The sequence below is a fragment of the Leptodactylus fuscus genome, chromosome 3 (genome assembly GCF_031893055.1).
Source record: "Leptodactylus fuscus isolate aLepFus1 chromosome 3, aLepFus1.hap2, whole genome shotgun sequence".
Classification (NCBI taxonomy): domain Eukaryota; kingdom Metazoa; phylum Chordata; class Amphibia; order Anura; family Leptodactylidae; genus Leptodactylus; species Leptodactylus fuscus.
Genome location: NC_134267.1, coordinates 89,917,668 through 89,937,423, shown reverse-complemented (window position 1 = coordinate 89,937,423; position 19,756 = coordinate 89,917,668). Strand labels below are relative to the sequence as shown.

General features: G+C 42.3%; 1 protein-coding gene across 1 annotated transcript in view; it reads left to right on the top strand.

Annotated features, from left to right (window-relative positions):
* The first annotated feature begins 5,261 nt into the window (after window positions 1-5,261).
* Window positions 5,262-19,756, top strand: part of PDE7B (phosphodiesterase 7B) — a 310,274-nt gene continuing 295,779 nt past the window's right edge. Inside the window, exon 1 of the mRNA XM_075267950.1 lies at window positions 5,262-5,575. Within this exon, the coding sequence (XP_075124051.1) occupies window positions 5,555-5,575 (21 nt within the window). The 5' untranslated portion in view covers window positions 5,262-5,554. The remainder of the gene's footprint in view (window positions 5,576-19,756) is intronic.

The window sequence follows — 19,756 nt, the reverse complement described above, 5'->3', positions numbered from 1 at the left end:
TTTCGAATACCTCTCTCCCATAGGAAGGAATGGGAGCGGGCGAACTGCAAGGGGTTAAGCGCCGGCTCCCATTCATTCCTATGGAGCGAGGTATTCGAAACTGCAGTGAGGATGAAGAGGAAAGACGTTTTCACTGTAATTCTGGCATTATTTTCTTGCGGTTTCATTTTTCATTTTGGGTTTTCTTTCACTGTGCAGTAAAAATGGCCTGTTAACTGTATTCTATGGGCCTGTATGAGTACAGCTATACCAAATTTATATAGTATTTTATTTTGTTTTATGACATTTAATAACAAAAAATAGTATAGTGCCATATTCTGACACCCATAACTTTTTCATTATTATTTATTACTAGCTGCTACCCGCGACTTCGTCTGCGGTGATTGTAGAAGTGTGTAAATCGAGTCGCGGGTGAAATTTTACAATCGGGCTTACGCGGCATTAACGCCGCGTACACGCGACCGTAAATAGCGTGGCGCAAAAGCGGCGTAAACGCTCCCGAAATGCGGCGCTCGGCGTAAAAATAAGCACCAAAGCGTTACGCCGTGTGAATGGACCCTTACACGTGTACTTGTAGACGTGTATTTTCAAATACATGGGCGTTTAGTGGGTGTGAAAGAGCAGGGGGTGCGCTGAATAATGCAATGCATTGCCTAATAGTGTGAGTGTATGCAGGCATAATGTTTAGTTCAGTTAGTAGAGTGGGGGATTTCGGAGGCGGGGATAGGTAATGTGTGAGTTTCACAGTATTTTTTTTTTATTATTATTATTTTTTTATGCTAATGAGGTTTGCAGGCTGCATCCAGCAGCTTGCAAAACAATGCCGTTGTACACCAGCAGGGGGTGTCCTGAACAATGCAATGCATTGCAATCGTAATGTATTGCTATGTATTGCATAATCGTGCCAGTGCTATTGCAGGCTACGTAGCATAGCCTGCAGCAGCCTGGACACACTGAGCTGTGTGGGAGGCGTGGGAAAGCTAGCGGCTGCTATAGGAACCTTCACGGTGGCAGCCTAGCCCAGTGTAGGCGGCGGAGATGAGCAGGAGGATGCCTCTGCGCAGCGAGGGACAGACGGGAGCCGTGGGACAGGTAAGAGAAGGCGGCGGAGGACGCAAAGTTGGCAGGAACCGGAGACATGACGGGGTAGCGCAGTGTATGCGCGATTGTGTAAGGGAAGGGCTATGGCAGGCGTACGGCTACCGGCCACCTGGCAGACGGAAAGTGCCGGCATGCGCCATAGTACAAGGGGGTATGGCGGCCGAGAGCAGAGGCAATGTGAGCAGTGGTGTGCAAGGAAGCATCGGCTATGGCGGCCGGTTGCCATAGGAACATCAGTGGCATGGGCCATAGCAAGGGGGGGGGGTGAAGTGAGGTGCAAATGACTGTGAGGTGTGTTTGCGGAGGAGAAGTGGAAGGATAGGGCACTGAGGGAGAGGGGTAAGGTTATTATGGAGCGCAAGGTGTTGGCACTGCGGAGTAGAGAGGGCAGAGGTCCTGGCAGTGTTAGAGTGGTATGTTAACTTACCAGTGTTGGGCTGGTGGATGGATTGTGCAGAGGAAACAGCAGGGAGGTGTTGGCAGCGTTGGGTACTGTTGTGGGCTGGAGGCAGGATTTCGTGTGCTCCGGCCTAAGGTGGAGGCGCAAAATGGTGGCGAGCTGGTAACACGTTGTTTATGTGTGCAAAGTGCGCATGCTTCTGTCAAGATAGTGTAGTAGTGTGGTGGGCGGTTCCGCGGATCCTCCCAGCGGTGGGGGTCGGCAAACATGGCTGGTCCGGAGAGTGACAGAGGTAGCCTCCTGCAGTATGGTGAAGGTGAGGGTGAAAGTGGGAAAGTATATGTGAATGTGAGTGTGTGGGGTTAGGGGCTAGGCTGTAGGGGGTAATGTGAAGTTTAGGGGCTTGCTATGGTCCAAAGTGTGTGAGATTGCAGAGATGGTGATGTGAGTTTGTTTTTTGTGGGGTTCGTGTGGAAAACGTATGTGGGTTATTGTGTTCAAAAGTAGCCTATTGCGCAATCGTATGTATTAACTATGTTTGTGGAAAATTTCAGCCAAATCGGTGGAGCGGGTTTTGCGTGATTGACCGCCAAACAGCCGAACATCCAAAGTCACAAACCCACAAACATTTCACATTTATAATATTAATAGGATCATTATTATCATCTACAGAACTATGTAAGGGCTTTTTTTTTTGCATGGCAAGCTGTCATTATTACTGGTACCATTATGGCCTAAACATAACTTCTGGATCACTTTGTTCTCCATTGGATGGGAGGGGAGCAACGGGGGTAGTATGTTTCTTCCATTACTCTGTATGTTTTATTAATTCAGGTATTTTCAGATCTGGCAATATCTAACATGTTTATTTCCATATCTAAAACCGGGAAAGGGGGTAATACTCTATTGCAGTATATTTTCAAATTGCTACACTTCTATTATACCCTGCCTATGTCAGAGTGTAGTGGACGTTCTACAATGACAAGCCTGTGTGCCTTCAATGGGATCTTGGTGTGATACTATCTGATTGGCTCCTCCTATGACATCACTGGGTAGCCAATTGGTCCAAAGATGAAGACTCCCAGGCAATGAAGCAGCAGCAGCTAGATACAGTAGAGGTAAGTAATGGGAACTTCACCTCTTTTTAGTGATCTGGATCATTTGGATCGGCTCACTAAAAAGAGACGATTCTTTCAGCTCCCAAACGGCTCCCTATAAATTACTGTCTACCATATATAGACACTTAGAAACCTCCATAACTTCCTCTTCTTAACCAAATAGTATGACCCACTGGCTGTTGACAGCCACGGGACGTCATATTATTAGGTTATAAAACTGAGCAAGCTTTTTGAAGGTGGGGTTAGCTGTTTAGGGGGTCTGGTTAGCAACATACAATCAGGGTTATGCGTAAAGGGGTTATGTGAGCTGTTGGCTCCCAGTCAGGAGTTGACACTGTCCTTTTTTCAGAGAAACATGATAGTACTGAAGTGTTTGGCATAATTCCCTTTCCTCAGAAAACAATGAATACAGCCAACAGTAAAATTCAGACCATCTTTGGATGATCTGCTCATCCTTCTCATTCCATTGTGTTCTCTATGAGACATGTTCCCAAGGAACAGAATGGTAACCATACAAGACAGTAACCAAGAATGAGGGGGATAGGCAGCAGCTGCTATTTATAACCAGTGCTGCTCTCTGATAAGTGGAAATGTGGGAGGAGCTCTTTTCTGATTGGTGGAGAGTCAGCTCATATTGGCTATCACCTCATGGGTGGTTCTTCGTTTTTCTGGGCGGTGCCCTTTCTTGATTCGTGGTAATCCAAGGCATATCAGAATATTTCCTCAGTGGCTATTCAGATTACTGGCCACTAATGCTGCCCTCTGGTGTGAATTTAAGCAAGAATAAGTCAAGAATATCATTATCCCATAAAACCCCTTTACAAACAATTACAAAGTTGCTTTTTTAAAAAAAAAAAAAAATTAATGTGCAAATAAAGAAAAAAAAGCTGTTTGTTGAGATGTATACAGTCTTTAAGTAAATCAGGCCACTTAATCAAGCCTTACTCACACAGCTCAGGGTTTGTTACAGTGTATCAGTGTAGACAATTACCTAACCTATAGTCACTGAAGCAGAAATTACTCTTTAGGCAGATAGATCTTGCCTACACTTATACATTGTAACAAACCCTCAGCAATGTGAGTAAGACAAGAGGTTGGGTGGCGTTGAAAAATATAATATCCAGAGACTCTAGTTCACACTCCACAACAGGGCTCCACTCTGGTAAACTGAAGCAAGAATATTTCATATACTGTGCAGCTTTCCACTTTCCGAAAGGAGAAAATTAACCCTTTAATGGCAAAAAGTAGCTGGTGGGCAGCATATAGTGTAGGAGTAATTCTGTGGGTGAGGTGTGGGAGAGGCTGTAGCACAAAAGGTAGCGCAATTACTATGTGAGGATGGGAATTATGGAAAACTTGTGTGCACAGACATGTTGCAAACAAGCCTTCGTGGCACTCTGGGCTCAGCTGGAGAAGGAAAGGGAAATGTAAATACTGCTAAGGACTCGTTCACATCTGCGCCCCGGCGCCCGTTATGCAGGTTTCCATTTCCTACCCGAAACTGGGCAGGAAACGGAAACCTGCAGGCATTTTTCACACCCATTCATTTGAATGGGTTTGGAAAGTGTCTGGCCGTGAGAGCCGATGAGCGTTTTATGCTCTCCGCGGCGAAACTGTTTTTTTTTTTATCCGGACACAAAGTCGGATATGCAGGACTTTGTGTCCGGTTTAAAAAAAAAGGTTTTGCCGCGGGGAGCATAAAACGCTCACCGGCGCTCACGGCTGGACACAGTCTGACAGGTTTCCGTCTTCTGTCTGCAAAAGACGGAAACCTGAGAACGGAGACCGGACGCGAGGAGCGGATATGCAGAGAGGCACAATCTGAGTTTTTGCACCGGGGCATAAGCCTTACGTTATATCCCTGTTGAAAGATTTTATTATGACATAGTCTCTCAGCTGCAGTGTGATAATAGTCATTTTTTCTCCTAATGGCTTTTCCAAGCCTCTTGCTTACTGCAGTCCAGTGATGCGGCGCTGCACAGAACTGCGTTCATATTGGCCTCACAGTTTATGTCTGTCTAATATGGTCTTTTCAAAAAAGGTTCTCACTGAAAAATCAGTTTTATAACAGTGTTTTTAGTTGGATAAGGGGCAAGTGTGCTAATAGAGAGGTAGCATCTAAAGAATATAATCGTTCACTGAAAGAATTGGTCTTGAAGAGAGGGGATCTTCTCAAAGGGGTGGAGAGGGTTCACTGTATCACATTTCTCTGAATGGCTTCTTTCATACATATATTTAGGGTTTCGGGGATATGAGTTGTTTCTAGGCACAATTGTGTTATTACTTCAGTCACTATAAGTCTATAGCTGTTTGTTTTAAACATTTACTTGAATAAAAGAATTTCATCGTGTGATAAGGAAGGACATAGACCATAAAATGGCTGGCTCTGCAAAGTCTGTGAACAATGCGTATGATGGTAAGGTATGTGCAGAACACCTCTAGCTATGCAGAAGTGTAAGAGCACATTCCTCTCATAGCCACTCTGTGAAATGAATTGTGCATGCAGCAAGGGAGAAGAGGAAAAACTCCAAGCTGTTTGACGTCACTTTGGAAATGAGGAAACAAGCACAGAAAGGGGAGCTCAGTGCTGGGAGCTGACAGTGTTCAAGCTTATTGGTCTGCTGCTGTCTGCCACTGGCGACTGACTCCAGCACCTCCCAGCTGTACAGCCTTCACCAATACACAGTCCTATAGTTACTCACACTGCAGCAGCCTCAAACTAAAGTAGAACCCCCACATCTACCACAGACTGGGACCTTCACCTGCTTCAGCTACCCTTTCTCATTAACCCCTTCCTTCCATTTACTATTGAATCACTGCCACATCTAATCCTGGATGCTGTTGCTGGACTCTGCAGCACAAGTCTACATGTACAAGCAGCATCGATCACACATTTCAAGGCAATCGGAGGTCACTGAGCTGCAACTATGGTTAAATGTCTTGTTTAATGGTTGAGGTAGGTATTACTGCACTCATTGCATTTCCAGTATAGATGAGACTCCAGCAGCAAGTGATAACGCTGGATGTCATTAGTATTGTTATTAGTTATTTTACATGTTGCTTTGGTCTTGTGATTTGATGATACAATTATATTTCCATGGTAACAGGTTTGTAGTATCTGCTGCCTTCATGCTGACTCTATGGCAGATATGATTTGCCTTAATGGGGTATGCGCTTACAAGTGTGTAGTTTGTAAAAAACATAAATAATAATAAGAAAGTGGCAAAGATGTACTTCACTAATATTTATATATTGCTTAGATGAGATTTTCATTTCTGCTGCAGACTACATACCTGGTAAACTAGGAGTTATGTGCATGGCTAATAGGAAGGTGATCAATCTCATGCCCGCAATGGCTTGATTTCAGAGTCAGACTATTTTATACAGATAACAGCTCTATTTTTATAACGCTTTGAGTGGTCATGTCTGAATATGACAGTAACCATGTACTAGACAAGTTAATGCCAGATAACACGTTGGTACATTGTGGGTGATTTTTGTGTGTTGCCAGAGCTGTGCCCTAAACCGTGACTTCACGTCCTAATCTGTTGCATTAAAAGTTACAGGATAATATATTTATAAACACTTGTTACCAACATAAAACAGACTTAAAATGACAAATTCACCCCATGTAGCTCCATATTTACTTCACTGTATTTATACATATTTAGGAAGCTTTGCTTGGAGTAAGTTTAGAGGTATAATTGATCCAGTCTGAATTAAAACCAAATATTATTCTTTAGCCCTTTTCCTCCCAATTTACGAAAATAGCTGCTACTAAGTCGATTCAAATAGTAAAAATAAGAATGAATCCTTTGTGGCCTAGGCAGCAATACAACACTCAGCCCCCTCATGCAATGCAGAGCTTGTTGGGAGATTGCTGCAGTGTGTGAATGTACAAGACACTGCATAGCATTAGTGAATGAGTACAACAGGTATTGGCAAAAGGACATTACATATATATATATATATATATATATGTATTGTTACAAATGATATCATTACGTGAGTGTACATTATAACAGCAGAGTTTATTGTTTTTCAACTTAACCCATTGCGAGTCGGAACAGGAGCTGGCCCTAATGTTTTGTCTATTCCCACACTGCAAATACTGTGTTAGACATGTCATCGTTTGCAGCATCTGCTCTTCCATCCCTTCGAGATGTGCATTTAAAAAGAGACATTTCTTGGAAATCATAGACGCATGACATTTAAAGCACAATACCTGGGTAAACATCATTCATAGTGCTAGCAAATGTCCTGTTTTTTCCACTTGAAATATGGCATAATAATGACTTAGAATAAATTATATTGTACAAGAGGCAGCAACTGGCCCCAGAATACCAAATGCTGGATCTTGGCAGAGGATTTGATGACGCAAAATATTAGTCCTATCAAGTAAAAAGGGTTATTTTATAATTTGCTTGCAATGCTTCACTTGGACAAGGCAATACACTGGACTTAAAGTACTTAATACATTGCACATCACATTTACATTCATTTATTCATTAATGTTTCTAAGAATGGTTGGTGTTGTGTAAGGTGTTACTTTGCAATGTGCTGCGGTGTTTCCAAGCAGCCTTGGAGTTAAAGACTGTACATATATTATCAGGGAAAAATGCAGAGGATGTGGTATGTGCTGTGAATGGACAATTGCTGTTCTGCAGTGCTTGGTAGGAAAACAGGGACTTTGTGTGTTGCTTACACATGACTGAGACTCTTACTTTTCCTTGGCTCTATCTTGTGGACTGTGTTTTTGATTAAATAATAAGCTGTATAATTCTACACTTTAGATGGGTTATTACTGCTGACGCTATTAATCATTAGCTTGATATTGTAATCTTGTATGTAGCACCATTTTTGCACTTCTGTGTGCTTAAAGTATACCTGTTGCCTACTGAAATCACAGCCAAGGAATGTGTGGTCTAGAGTAATATACAAGATAATGTGTTGACTTTGTATTGACTAATACTATCTTGAATTTGTGTTGAATTTGTACTACCTAATATCAGTGTTTAATTTGCATTGCACTCTTTATTGAAGCTAGATACAGTATTTCTTCGTTCATTAAAAGGACCCCGTCATCAGGAAAGGTCTTACACTTGGCAACTTACATATTTCTAAAGCTGACACCACACGTTGTGGAGAAACTGTGCTTTTTGTTGCAGATTTTGTCACAAGTGGAATTTTCAGAAGGGAGAAGTGTAAGTGCCTCCTTATATTCCCCATTCCAATTGAAGCCACTGTTGGCTCGAGAAAACCCCCCCATCATTTGCAATTATTTCTGATACTACAATCGGAAAGCTGGACAATAGCATGCCACATGTGGTCTTCAATCTGTAAACCCTCTCAACCCAGGGCCATTGTAAAAAGTTAAAAAGTTTGTGCAGGGCCCCTCCCCTTTCCCCATATAATTTAATCCCCCTAACCCCCTCAATTGCCAATGTTACATTTGAAAAAAAAAAATTAAAATAAAAATACTCACGTGGCACTGTTGTCTCAGTGGTTAGCACTGCAGCCTTGCAGTGCTGGAGTCCTGGGTTTGAATCCAACCAAGGACAACATCTACAAGGAGTTTGCATGTTCTCCCCATGTTTGCTTGGGTTTCCTCCCACACTCCAAAGACACACTGGTAAGGAAAAAAAAAAAGAATACTCACTACTCACCAAAATTTCTTCACATGGACCTGCAGGCTTTGGTTGTAATGCCTTCGTCTTGGCACTCATTGCACCTCCCTGCTGCACACATCCTCAGCTGAATAATGGAGCTCCACTATTGTATTCAACTGCTAGAGTTTATATCATTACCTGCCACCCGGAACAATACCCGAAATGTGGGAATGTCTTGCTCAATCTGCAATGGCTGAGGAGGCCCCCACAATCATAGGGCCTGGTGTGGCTGTACTGTTGGCCCTATGGCCTAAGTGGCCCCATCTCAACCATTTAACGCTATTTTTCTGTAGCTCTTACAACTTAGGGGACAGAAATTAAATGAAATAAATCAGGGAAGGGATTCGCTTTGTACATACTGGCACTTTATCTTAATCATGATTTCTTATTTCCTATATAACACCAACATATACCATAACAACTGCAGAGATGTTCATCAAAGTGGCAGCTGAAGAATTGATGCTAACACCACAGCTCACTTCCGGTCACAAAGCAAAATGGAGGCAAATCAACTTACAGCAAACAGTATCCACACTTTAGGGCACTATACAGATACAGATGGAAGTGGTGTCAGCTCTTCTTCCCTTCTCTAGTTCTCTGAACCTTTCTCACTGTGGTGATCAGGGACTTGTTCTTCTTCTTACAGACATCATAAATGCAGTATACATCCCGGCTGTATACATCTTCGGCAACACCGAAGTTTCTTCACTGATACAGCAGTTATTAGAAGGCTTTTCTGAAAGCAAATGGGGTCTGGTGAGACAAGGTGCCCCCCCAATTACTGCTCTCACACAGACTAACTAAACTAAGCCACTCCCATTTACACAGCAGCATAGGGATGGATAGTTAACAACTCCGCAACCAGCATAAGGCTGGGAAATGACAAAAAAAGGAGTGTAACTACCGGGTAGAAGCGGTAGTGGCTGCCACAGGGCCCGTGACTTTAGGGGGCTTGGCGGCAGCTGCTGCCGCTGCATTTTTTTTCTTTTTAATAGTCCATTACCTGCTGGTGTCCCCATAGTGACTATAGGGAATAATACTGTGTGCAGGAGCTACTATAGGGCATAATACTGTGTGCAGGAATGCAGGGGGGAATCGGTCAGGGTCTTCGGGGTGCCATGTCAAAAGTTCACCAAGGGGCCCCTGCCATTCCTAATTACGTCCCTGGACAAAACATTATAAAAACACATTAATACAATAGTTTAAGGCTAGTAGTGGCACTTTTGGGGAACACTGCAGTCCTTTTCCTCAGGTGCTGCAGAAAGTTCTTTAGAGCTGATTTCTTAACCCCTTCCTGCTCTGTGACATATTATTACGTTGCACTGAGTGTGTAGTTAACGTTAAACTTGGTAATGGTATTGCACAGCTGAGACCTGGGATTAACCCCTCAGATGATGTGTAGTGATTATGGTATTCAGTGGGTCCAAGGGGAATATCACCCCACCTGCCACCCTGTGGATTCCCAGTGATAAGATTGCAGAGTCCAAGGGGTTGCCACTGCAGCCAGGAGGCCAAGCAACACTTGGTACATTGCACTGATACATTGCAGTATATTGCATTGAGGATCGGAAATCCCAGTTTCAAGTTCCCTTGTGGGACAGGTAGAATGTATTGGGTATTCCCATGTGCGTACACGTCCCCACTATCCATAAATAGCATTATTTATCCTGTATGGTGAACCCCATTAAGAAAATGCAATGCTGTTCAAATTAATGTATTATGGACACTTCACTTGCCTCCAAAAAAATTAACAAAAAGTTAATTTCTAAAGTTAAAAGAGACCACGCTTGCGCAAAGGATGTCCCCACATGCCATGATGTGGTGTACAGCCACTTTAGAAATGTCTAAACCCTGGACAGGCCTGTTTAGAGATCTTGACCACGAAGGAAGTCTATAGTCTGGTCAAACGGCCTATTTACTATATCACCAACTATGTGAATGGATACAATTGTATGTTATACATGTATTAATGTGTTTCCCTTTGGCTCCTCCCACTGGAGGCGGGCCCACTCTGGGTATTACCTTTATATAGTACAACCGTGCATTGTGTCACTTGTTCTGTCTCATCTGCATTTGAAAAAGGAGACATGGACTCCGAAATTTGTTATGTATTTGAGCCTTTAATAAAGCATCAAATTCTTTTGAAGAAGCGCAGTTTTCTTCTCCTCATTGGAGTTTCTGACTCCCCTCTCTAAAAATGTATAGGTGTCAGAATATGGAGACCCCAGGAAAATCAATCATGTTCGAAAAGTGAAGTCTTATTTGTAAAAACAGTAAAACATAATAAAACCAATATAAATATGGTATTGCCGTATTCTAAATGACCTGCTAGGCAAAGTTACCATGTCGTCTTTAATGCAGAATGAACGCCGTAAAAAATTTGTTTTTTCTTCATGCAGATGCCTCAAAACATTAATTAAAGGTAAGCAAAACATTATATGTACCCCAAAATGGTGAAATGTTAAACTACAACTACGAAAAATTAGCTCTCACATAGCTATGTTGACAGAAGAATAAATTTAGGAATTTTGGAAAGTGGGGAAGGAAAAATATGAAAAAAAATGAGCATGCTGAGCATTGGTATACAAACTATCCTGCGTTGTTAAGCGGTTAAAGAGATTCTACCACCTCCCCAAGCATATCCAACTTCCAGCACCATATTACAGAGCACATTTCAGTGATAATTTTAAGAACTTGAATCTTATGCAAATGAAACAGTTGGTGCACTGGGGTGGGTCTTCATATCCCTGAAGCACTGCTCTTCCTACTATCTCCTGCCTCCTTCACCTTATGCAGTGAGAGTTAAGCTTCCCACTGCTATGATATCAGCCATCCTACTTGAACAGCAAGAGTAGTGCTCCATTGCATAAGACTAGAGATGAACAAGTACTATTCAAAACTCCCGTTTCGAATAGCACGCACCCATAGGAATGAATGGATGCAGCTGGAACGGATGGGGTTAAGCGGCCGGCCGCCGGCAAAGTCTGTGTGCCGGCCGCTTCCATTCATTCATATGGGTGCGTGCTATTAGAAACGGCCGTTTCGAATAGCACTCACTCATCTCTACATAAGACTTCATAGATGTTTTTTGCCAAATCTATAAACATGACATACATAAAAGAGCTATGCTGTTTATCACTTGTACTATACCTGATCTGGACATATTGATATGAGGGCTTCACTTTCTATCATGTTCTATCGTGTCTGAACTTTCTTGCATTAAAGATCCCAATTGTGATATTTAGTAAACTACTTGTCAAAAGCTAAAATACCACAACACAGTCATAAAAGACTATGGGGAGCATTTTGCTGTATTTTTTTGAGCCAAAGCTGGGAGTGGATTGAGCAGAATGGAGAAGTATATTATTTCCTACATATTTCTTATTCCATTTGACATATTTCTCATTCCAAAAGAATGTACAATACACATATTGGCCATGTCAAAAATATATAGAATTCACATTACTGTTTTACAATGACAAGAAATGTGTATAAATAGGGAATTTATCAAAAGATTTAATTGAATCTCTAAAGATTTTTCACCATCAACAAATCCAGCTTTTTAATTTAGCTCTTCATTAAATAGGCACATCTTTACTGATTCCAGCACAGTTGGATTTTTTTCTCTAGCCCCCACCATTCCCGAGCAATCAGTGCTTTTAGGTTTCGTGCCTGATATGTTATTTAGTCACTGTACTGTCAGAAGGGTGGTGTCAGGCGGGGAAGGGGGAAGGTTGATCCTGAGCTCTGACACTGGTTGCCTCTAATTGGAGCTCTGAATCCTCCTTCCACCTGACACTGCCCTTCTCAGGGCCTGTGCACATGATGTAATGCGGCGTTTATTCTGACATGTAAACTCGTGTAAGAATCAGCGCTTCAAAACAGAATCCCATTGACTTCAATGGGTTCCATCTTATGCGCGCTACACATTGAAATCAATGGGAGGATTTTTAACCCATTGATTTCAATGTGTTATGCTTGCTAAATGGAAAACATTGAAGTCAATGGGATTCTGTTTTGCAGCGCTGATTCTGACACAAGTTTACGTGTCAGAACCAACGCTGCATTACATCATGTGCAAGGGCCATTACAAAGCTTACATAGCACATCAGTCACAAAAACTAACAGCACTTATTCCTTGGAAATAGTGGAGGCTAGAGAGAAAATTCCAACTGTGCTGGAATTAGTGGAATAGCCCCTATTAACAGAAGCTAAGAACTAGTAATGGTGGAGGTGGTTAAGTAAGGTCCTATTTGAGAAATAATGTTTTGCCAGTGGTAGGAGTTTTCCAAATATTAATTGCAGAAATTTTATTGGGGGAATTTCCAGAATAAGTACAGTGCACAGCATGCATGATAGGTTACTCCTATTGTATGAATCCAGACAATATTGGTACACACAGCAAATAATACAGCTCTCCAGGAGCAAATAATGGCATAGTATTCAGTGCTTCAGTATCCAACTAGAATTGTGAACAGAAAATTTGTTATGAATATTACCAAACAGTTGCTTGCTGCTATGAAAAAAAAGTATAATAATTTTAATCCAGGGTACCTGAAAATTGTCATATCCGGTTCTAAATCTCACTCAGCAGTAAATGGTGTTTTAACAAGAACGATTACAACAATAATGCAGAAGGGATTGAATAAAATTCAATTCAATTGACATATCTACCTCATGAAGGACATCCGCCAAGCTTCCAGTGTGGAACTGGGATATTAAGCTGCCCCCTTCTATTCCCTGCCTAGGTCCTGTAGCAATGCCTTGAGGAAGGAACATCGTTCCGAAACGCGTAGCAGAGGGCTATAAGCCCTGTCTCAGCCATAACCCCATATGAACATGAAGAAAGTTTTATAAAGTATGATTAATAAAGATTGAAGATTTTATTCATCCTCGGTCTTGTGGATGCTGGATTTTTACGTCTCTTCTGGTTCTGTCCTGTAGCAATCGCAGGGGTTGGTTGTAGGGTTGTTATTTATCTTTAAAGTGCTATTAATTCCATGACACTGTACATATGAAAGGGTTCACATTTATAACAAAGCAAAAAAGAAGTTCAATAAATGAGCACCTGACTATTAGTGAGAAAAAGAGAAACCTGCACATGACGGCTTACAATCAACAAGGGGAGTAGAGGCTGCTCTTATGGTAGCATAGTGACAGTAGGTAGGTTTTTAGGTCGCTTTTCAAGGTTTCAATTGTGGAGGACAGTTTTATGTGTTGGGGAAATGGGTAACAAAATATGGGAGAGGCACATGAAAAATCCTGATGATGTATGTGTGAGGAAATAAGATTAGAACAAAGAAGGAGGTCTTCTAAGGATTGGAGATTCCTTGTGGAAAGTTATTGAGGATTGGAGATTCCTTGTGGAGAGGTAGTGAGAGTTCAGTTCAAAGATCTCGGCCTCCTAGATGCACAGTTGATGCATATGTGACGACTATTGATTTTACAAAAATTTATTAAGAACCTGGAGAAACGCAGTTACCCTTGTATATCTCTATTGTATCAAAGATCTGTAGAAGAAACAGGTTATGGATTGCCTTGTATGTCACTGTATACTTTATATGCCTTTGTCACCTCGTGTTGGACATGCTGTGGTGAAGGGGAAGTATGGTATTTTGAGCATTGATTCTTCTGTGTTCAGGATCAATGATAACTGAAGGTTCTGTCTGTGCCATATGTACCACATGTATATATATGTACCACATGTACAACATGACACTTTTTTAAAATAAATGTCATTCATTTTCTATCAGGGAGACAGTGCCTCTGTTATGCTGCCCTCTATGGGAAGCACCCTGAACATCATGCCCGACTTTCCCTAATAATGTGGGATTTTTACCAAGTCAATTTCTCAGCTACAGACAGCTGTTTCGGTCTGGTTGAAGTGAGAGGCTGAGAGACCAGATTATGGGGATAATGTTCCTCCATAAGGAGAAACCACCTATTAGGTGTGTGGAGACTTATACAGCCATAGTTGTTCCACTGTAAATGATCATGGGAGGAATATGCCAATCTATCTCCCAAGATGTAAATAGGGAGACAGTGCCTCTGTTAGGGCTCATTCACACGTGGGCGATGGGGGAGGATTTTGACACAGAGAGTGACGCAGGAGCCGCATCACTCTCCGGTCAAAACCCGCCTGCCACAACCATTGCGGTCGCGGCTTTCCCCTCCGTAGCCGGCTCAAATGAACGAGCTGACATCGGAGGGTGCTGCCGCTAGGCGCGCCGCAGCTTCCGCCTGAAGAAAGGTCATGTCGCTTCTTTTTTTCTGCTAGCAGAAAAAAGAAATCTACATAGACCACTATTGTAAAGGGGCGGATTTTGAAGCAAAATCCGCTGTCAAAATCCACCCCTTTGTTCACGTGTGAACTAGCCCTAATACTGCCCTCTGGGAAAGTCGGGCATGATGTTCAGGGTGCTTCCTATAGAGGGCATCATAACAGAGGCACTGTCTCCCTATTTACATCTTGGGAGACAGATTGGCATATTCCTCCCATGTTCCCTTGCAGTGGAGCGACTATGGCTGTATTAGTCTCCACACACCTAATAGGTGGATTCTCCTTAAGGAGGAACATTATCCCCACTTTCTATCAGGTAATACTTTCCTGGTCTGTTTGCATGCTTTAGTGTAGGATTTACAATACTTTGATGAGTTTGTATTGTGAAATTGGACAAGAGTAAATCCAAAGAAATCACATGTAGTTCATGTAAAATTTCAGCTGTATAGGTGACATCGAAACTCTTGACCTGAATGGAGAGAAATAAGTACACGAAAGACCAACTTGCTATTCTGTCTGTGGTTGCTTGCGCATGATTCCAACCAACTCACCTGGTGCAGTAAGGAACAAATAGCTTCTAGAGATGTGCAAACCTCTTCAGAATTGTTTTGTTTGAGGTTCTGGTTTCTCAGGTCCTAGATTTGTTTAAGGTTAGTCAATACTTGTCTACTACAACTCAAATTAACTCCTAACAATGTATAACACAGTCAGGGCTCCGAAGAACCTACCTATCCATTTTCTAGATGTCTAAGGCAAACACAACTGGAGTAATGTCAAACTTAAATTTACATGCAAAGGTTTGGACACCTTTGGTCAAAATGACTGTTATTGTGAGTAGTTATGCAAGTTGAAGATAAAATGGTCTTCAAAAGACATAACATTAAAGATGACACATTTTCAATGTATTTTTTGGAAAAAATATTTTCATATTGTAAATTTTCAAAGTTACAAAAAATAAAAATGGCCGGATGAACAGATTTTGTTATGTTTGCTTCAAGAATTTACTGAAATTTCATTAAATCTATTCTTCCCTCTACCACTGAAATGTTCCACGTGCCATTGGCTGCAACACAACCCCAAAGAATGACTGATCCACCCCCATACTTAATGGTTAGAGACATGTTCTTTTCCTGAAATTCTGTGCCCTTATTTTCTCCAAACACGCCTTTGATCAGTGTGGCCAAAGAGTTCTATTTCAATCTCATCGGTCCACAGGACTTGTTTCCAAAATGCATCAGGCTTGTTTAGATGTTCTTTGCAGACTTTTGATGCTGAATTATATGATGAGGACACAGGAAAGGTTTTCTTCTGATGACTATTCAATGAAGGCCATATTTGTTCAGGTATCACTGAACAGTAGAACAATGTACCACAACTCCAGAGTCTGCTAAATCTTCCTGAAAGTCTTTTGCAATCAATCAGGGGTTCTGATTTTTCCATTCTGGCAATCCTACAAGCATCTGTCTCTGAAAGTTTTCTTGGTCTTGGTCTTCCAGACCTTATCTTGACCTTCAACTGTTCCTGGTAACTGCCATTTCTCAATTACATTTCGAAATGAGGAAAGAACACCTTGAAAATGCTTTGCTATCTTCGTATAGCCTTCTCCTGCTTTGTGGGCCTCCAACATTTGCATCAATTGGCCTTTCCCAATTATAATAGTGAACAAGCCATAACCCTAACTAGATAACTAAGGTCTGAGACCTTGGTCAAGGTTATCTGAGAACACAAATCTACAAAGGTTCCCAAACTTTGCGAGCCCTTCCTTGGGCTTGAGGACTGGCTTTTTTTTTTTTTTGTCCACCCACTTGCAATTCTTGCACTTGGGGGTTAATAGGAGCACTACAGTCTGTACTCCTTGAAAAATCACTGTATTTTTTTCAGCAGAAGCTTACACGTCGGGTGCGGGCCTGATTACGTGGCCATGTCACCCGGTGTGTGGGGAGGAGGGGAGGAGGGGTGGGGCGGCGTTAGAATGCAGAGAGCAGGCAGGGAGACCTGCTCTCTGCTACGGATGAGGGGCGGCCGCTGGAGCAGCGCTGCTGCTAATAGGTGAGAGATAAAGCATCCCCACTCGTTTCCCCTGCCAGGCTGCCGTAACGCTAAGCCAGTCCATGACAGTTCGCACGCAGTTTGTCCTGGACTGGCTTAGGTTAGTAAAAATGCCACCCCCGGCATAGTTCCGCCTGAGGCAAGTGCCTCACATCGCCTCATTACAGGTGTGTCGCTGACACAACTATTCGAAGACATCAGAAGAAGGTATGTGAGATTCCTCCTGGATGCATATCTGATTTATTTTGACAAAAGTAATTTTTTCCACTCTAGCTGTGGACAGTTTTGTCTCTCTAGATGTTACAATGCCACCGCCAGCACTGAACATCCTCTTTGTCATTAAGTTTAAGGTTGAGTGATCTGGACTGGGAGCTGGCAGATGACACCTAGGTACACTTGCAGCAAGCAATTGCAGTGGTATGCCTAAACTCTGTTGTAAGCTGAGTATACAGCCTACATTGATAATATTCCAATTGTTTCCCTTCCCACAGAGATTTTTTTTTTCTAGATTAGTGCAGACTGCAAGACAGTGTATGTATAAGCATTAAAAAAACACTTAATTTTTTTTTTCATCTCAGTACATTCCTTCACACTGTGTATTGGATGAGCTGAACAGAAAAAAAATCCTTAAGGCTAAGCCAATTGCTGCCAAAAAATGCTGTGCATCATACAGTCCTCTGTATAATTTCTGCCCCTATTATACCTATATGGGAAATGCCAGCATTTCCGTAGGTATAATTCACATGCTGCCATTTACAAAAATGCAATATTTTTTGAAATTATAGCATTTCTGCTGTGGATTTTTTTTTCTGCAATGTATGGAATGGATTATCTAGAATCCCATCCACATTGCAGGTACTGTAACATGCATGATTTTTTTTGAAAAATTGTGGCCAAAATGCTGTGTATTTGCAATGTGGGGGTTTGAGCCTAAGGCTGGGTTCAGATGTTTTGTTTTTTAATGTAGATTGTATGCCCCATATGGGGATCACAATGTCTTTTTTTATTCCTAAGATTCTCTATCTTTATTGCTCTGTATGATGCAGTGAGATGTATCACAGATCATTCTCTACTTCCGCCATTACAGCAATGCCTGGTATTCAAGCTTACAGCACCTTATATATTGTATATATGACATCAGCACTGTAAGGTGTTCACCTACCCAGGAACTTAACTTGAGGGGGTGCAGAGGGTGCAGTCGCACCAGGGCCCAGGAGCCTTAGGGGATCCATAAGAACTGGCATTAGTATTGAGATTGCAGCTTCCATCTGGCACATAAGCCAAGGAGTCCCACAGATTACACTAACCACACTAAGAGGGATTAAACTTCTTAGCACCCATAACCATCACTATCAAGAATTCACTGTAGGGATGAGGTAGGGGGCCCTGGCAAAAGATTGCACCCGGAGCCCACAAGACTTTAGTTATGCCACTCACCTACTGCTGTCTATTGGCTGATAAGCTGTCAGGTGATGTTAGGTGGTGCTAGAACGTCACACTGACTCAAAAGATATGTGCTTCTTCTATATTTTTCCTGTTCAATACATGTGATGCCGGACATACAAGACTATCTGAGACAAGTAGGTGTTTGACCAGTTTTGTTAAAAGCTCAATTTGGAATATTCAGATTGAAGCCTTGTCATAACGAACCTCTAGCAGCTCCCTTTCTCACTCACCTTTAAGAAATAAGTGATACATCTTGTAAAATACCTCTTAAATAATTACACTAATTAGTATGTTTTGTATTGATAAACAGTATTTAGAGCAACAGGAACGAATCGGTTCCTTTTAAGGGAATAGGGCTAAACTTGGATTTCAGTGAAAAGGCCCCAATGCTGCAGTCTCTTCAAGCTGATCTGCAGGGATCCTGAGCATGGCTGAATGGGAAATTAAAATCAGCCTTAGGATTTAATGCACATAGGCTCACCACTTGTAAATTTATGCTGACTAAAGTCGGAATGGGTTGCATTAGGCTCAACCTTTAGATTACCATTTCCATCTTTGTTTTTACATCATGTGAATGGGGCAAGCAGCAGTACCCTGTATAGTCACATGGCAGCTGACCTAGGAATAGTAGGGGGATGATGGAGTATTGCATGATGGATCTCCAGAAACCTGCGAGTCGTGGGATAAAAAAGAGGACAGCTCACTGTGGACACTAGGCTATCTGGTAGGTTTTACCACCACAGTTATCTCAGTTGTGTGACCACGCTAGGAGAACCGTGCAGGAAGCTGGACTGTCACAGTTACTTAAAGGCACTAGAACTTCCAGGAGAGGTGCACAGGGTAATAGGTAGAGTCAGTTAGATGTGACACTAGTTGGAGTAATGAGAAACCCGCAGGTCCCTGGGCTGTAATGGTGGGTTGGTGTCAGTGCTCCCCTCTAACTAGGAGCTTGTGCCCAGGGCTTAGCTGCAAGGAAGGATCAGTTGAAGTACTCACTGCTTTATTGTAACAGGCATCTGCTGGTTCACTTGTCCTGTAGCAGTGAGCTGTGGCACAGTGGCTTGTAGCTGACTGAAACCTTCCCATGTATTAGCAGAGAGTCTAAGATGCCTGCAGGTCCAGGTTCTGGTCCCCTGCAGGAGTGCAGTTACCTTGTAGAGGTAGGTGCAGGCTACCAGGGTTGTAGCTCTGCTTAGCCTGATGTAATCCTGTCCTCTTACTGATAGTGATGCAGGGCGCTGTCACAGCTTCTCTGACCTGCTGCTGTTGTGGCACTACCTCACAGCACCCAGTGTCTGAAACGTAAAATAGCCACTGCCACATGACTACCTGCTTTTCTTCCCTGGCTGCTTACAGAATATTACGTCATCTCTCTGCTATGACTATTTCCTGTTCCAGCTACAGATCCACCCACTATACTGTGTGGTGATATGGAGACCACAACTCACTAGGACAAGTGTAACCAGAGAACAACAGCTTGAAAATATTTAACAAATGAATACAGTATGAACATGACAACACATACAAACAATCATAACATTTAAAGCACTCTTATGGCCAAATAACCATTAGTAACTCCTGTGAGGGGGTTACAGTTGTATGGACTGACTACTTCCCTATTGAAGTACTGTAGAATTTAGGTCCTGGATTGTTTGGGGTATCAGGCCTTCACTAACTACTGCCACATATCTAG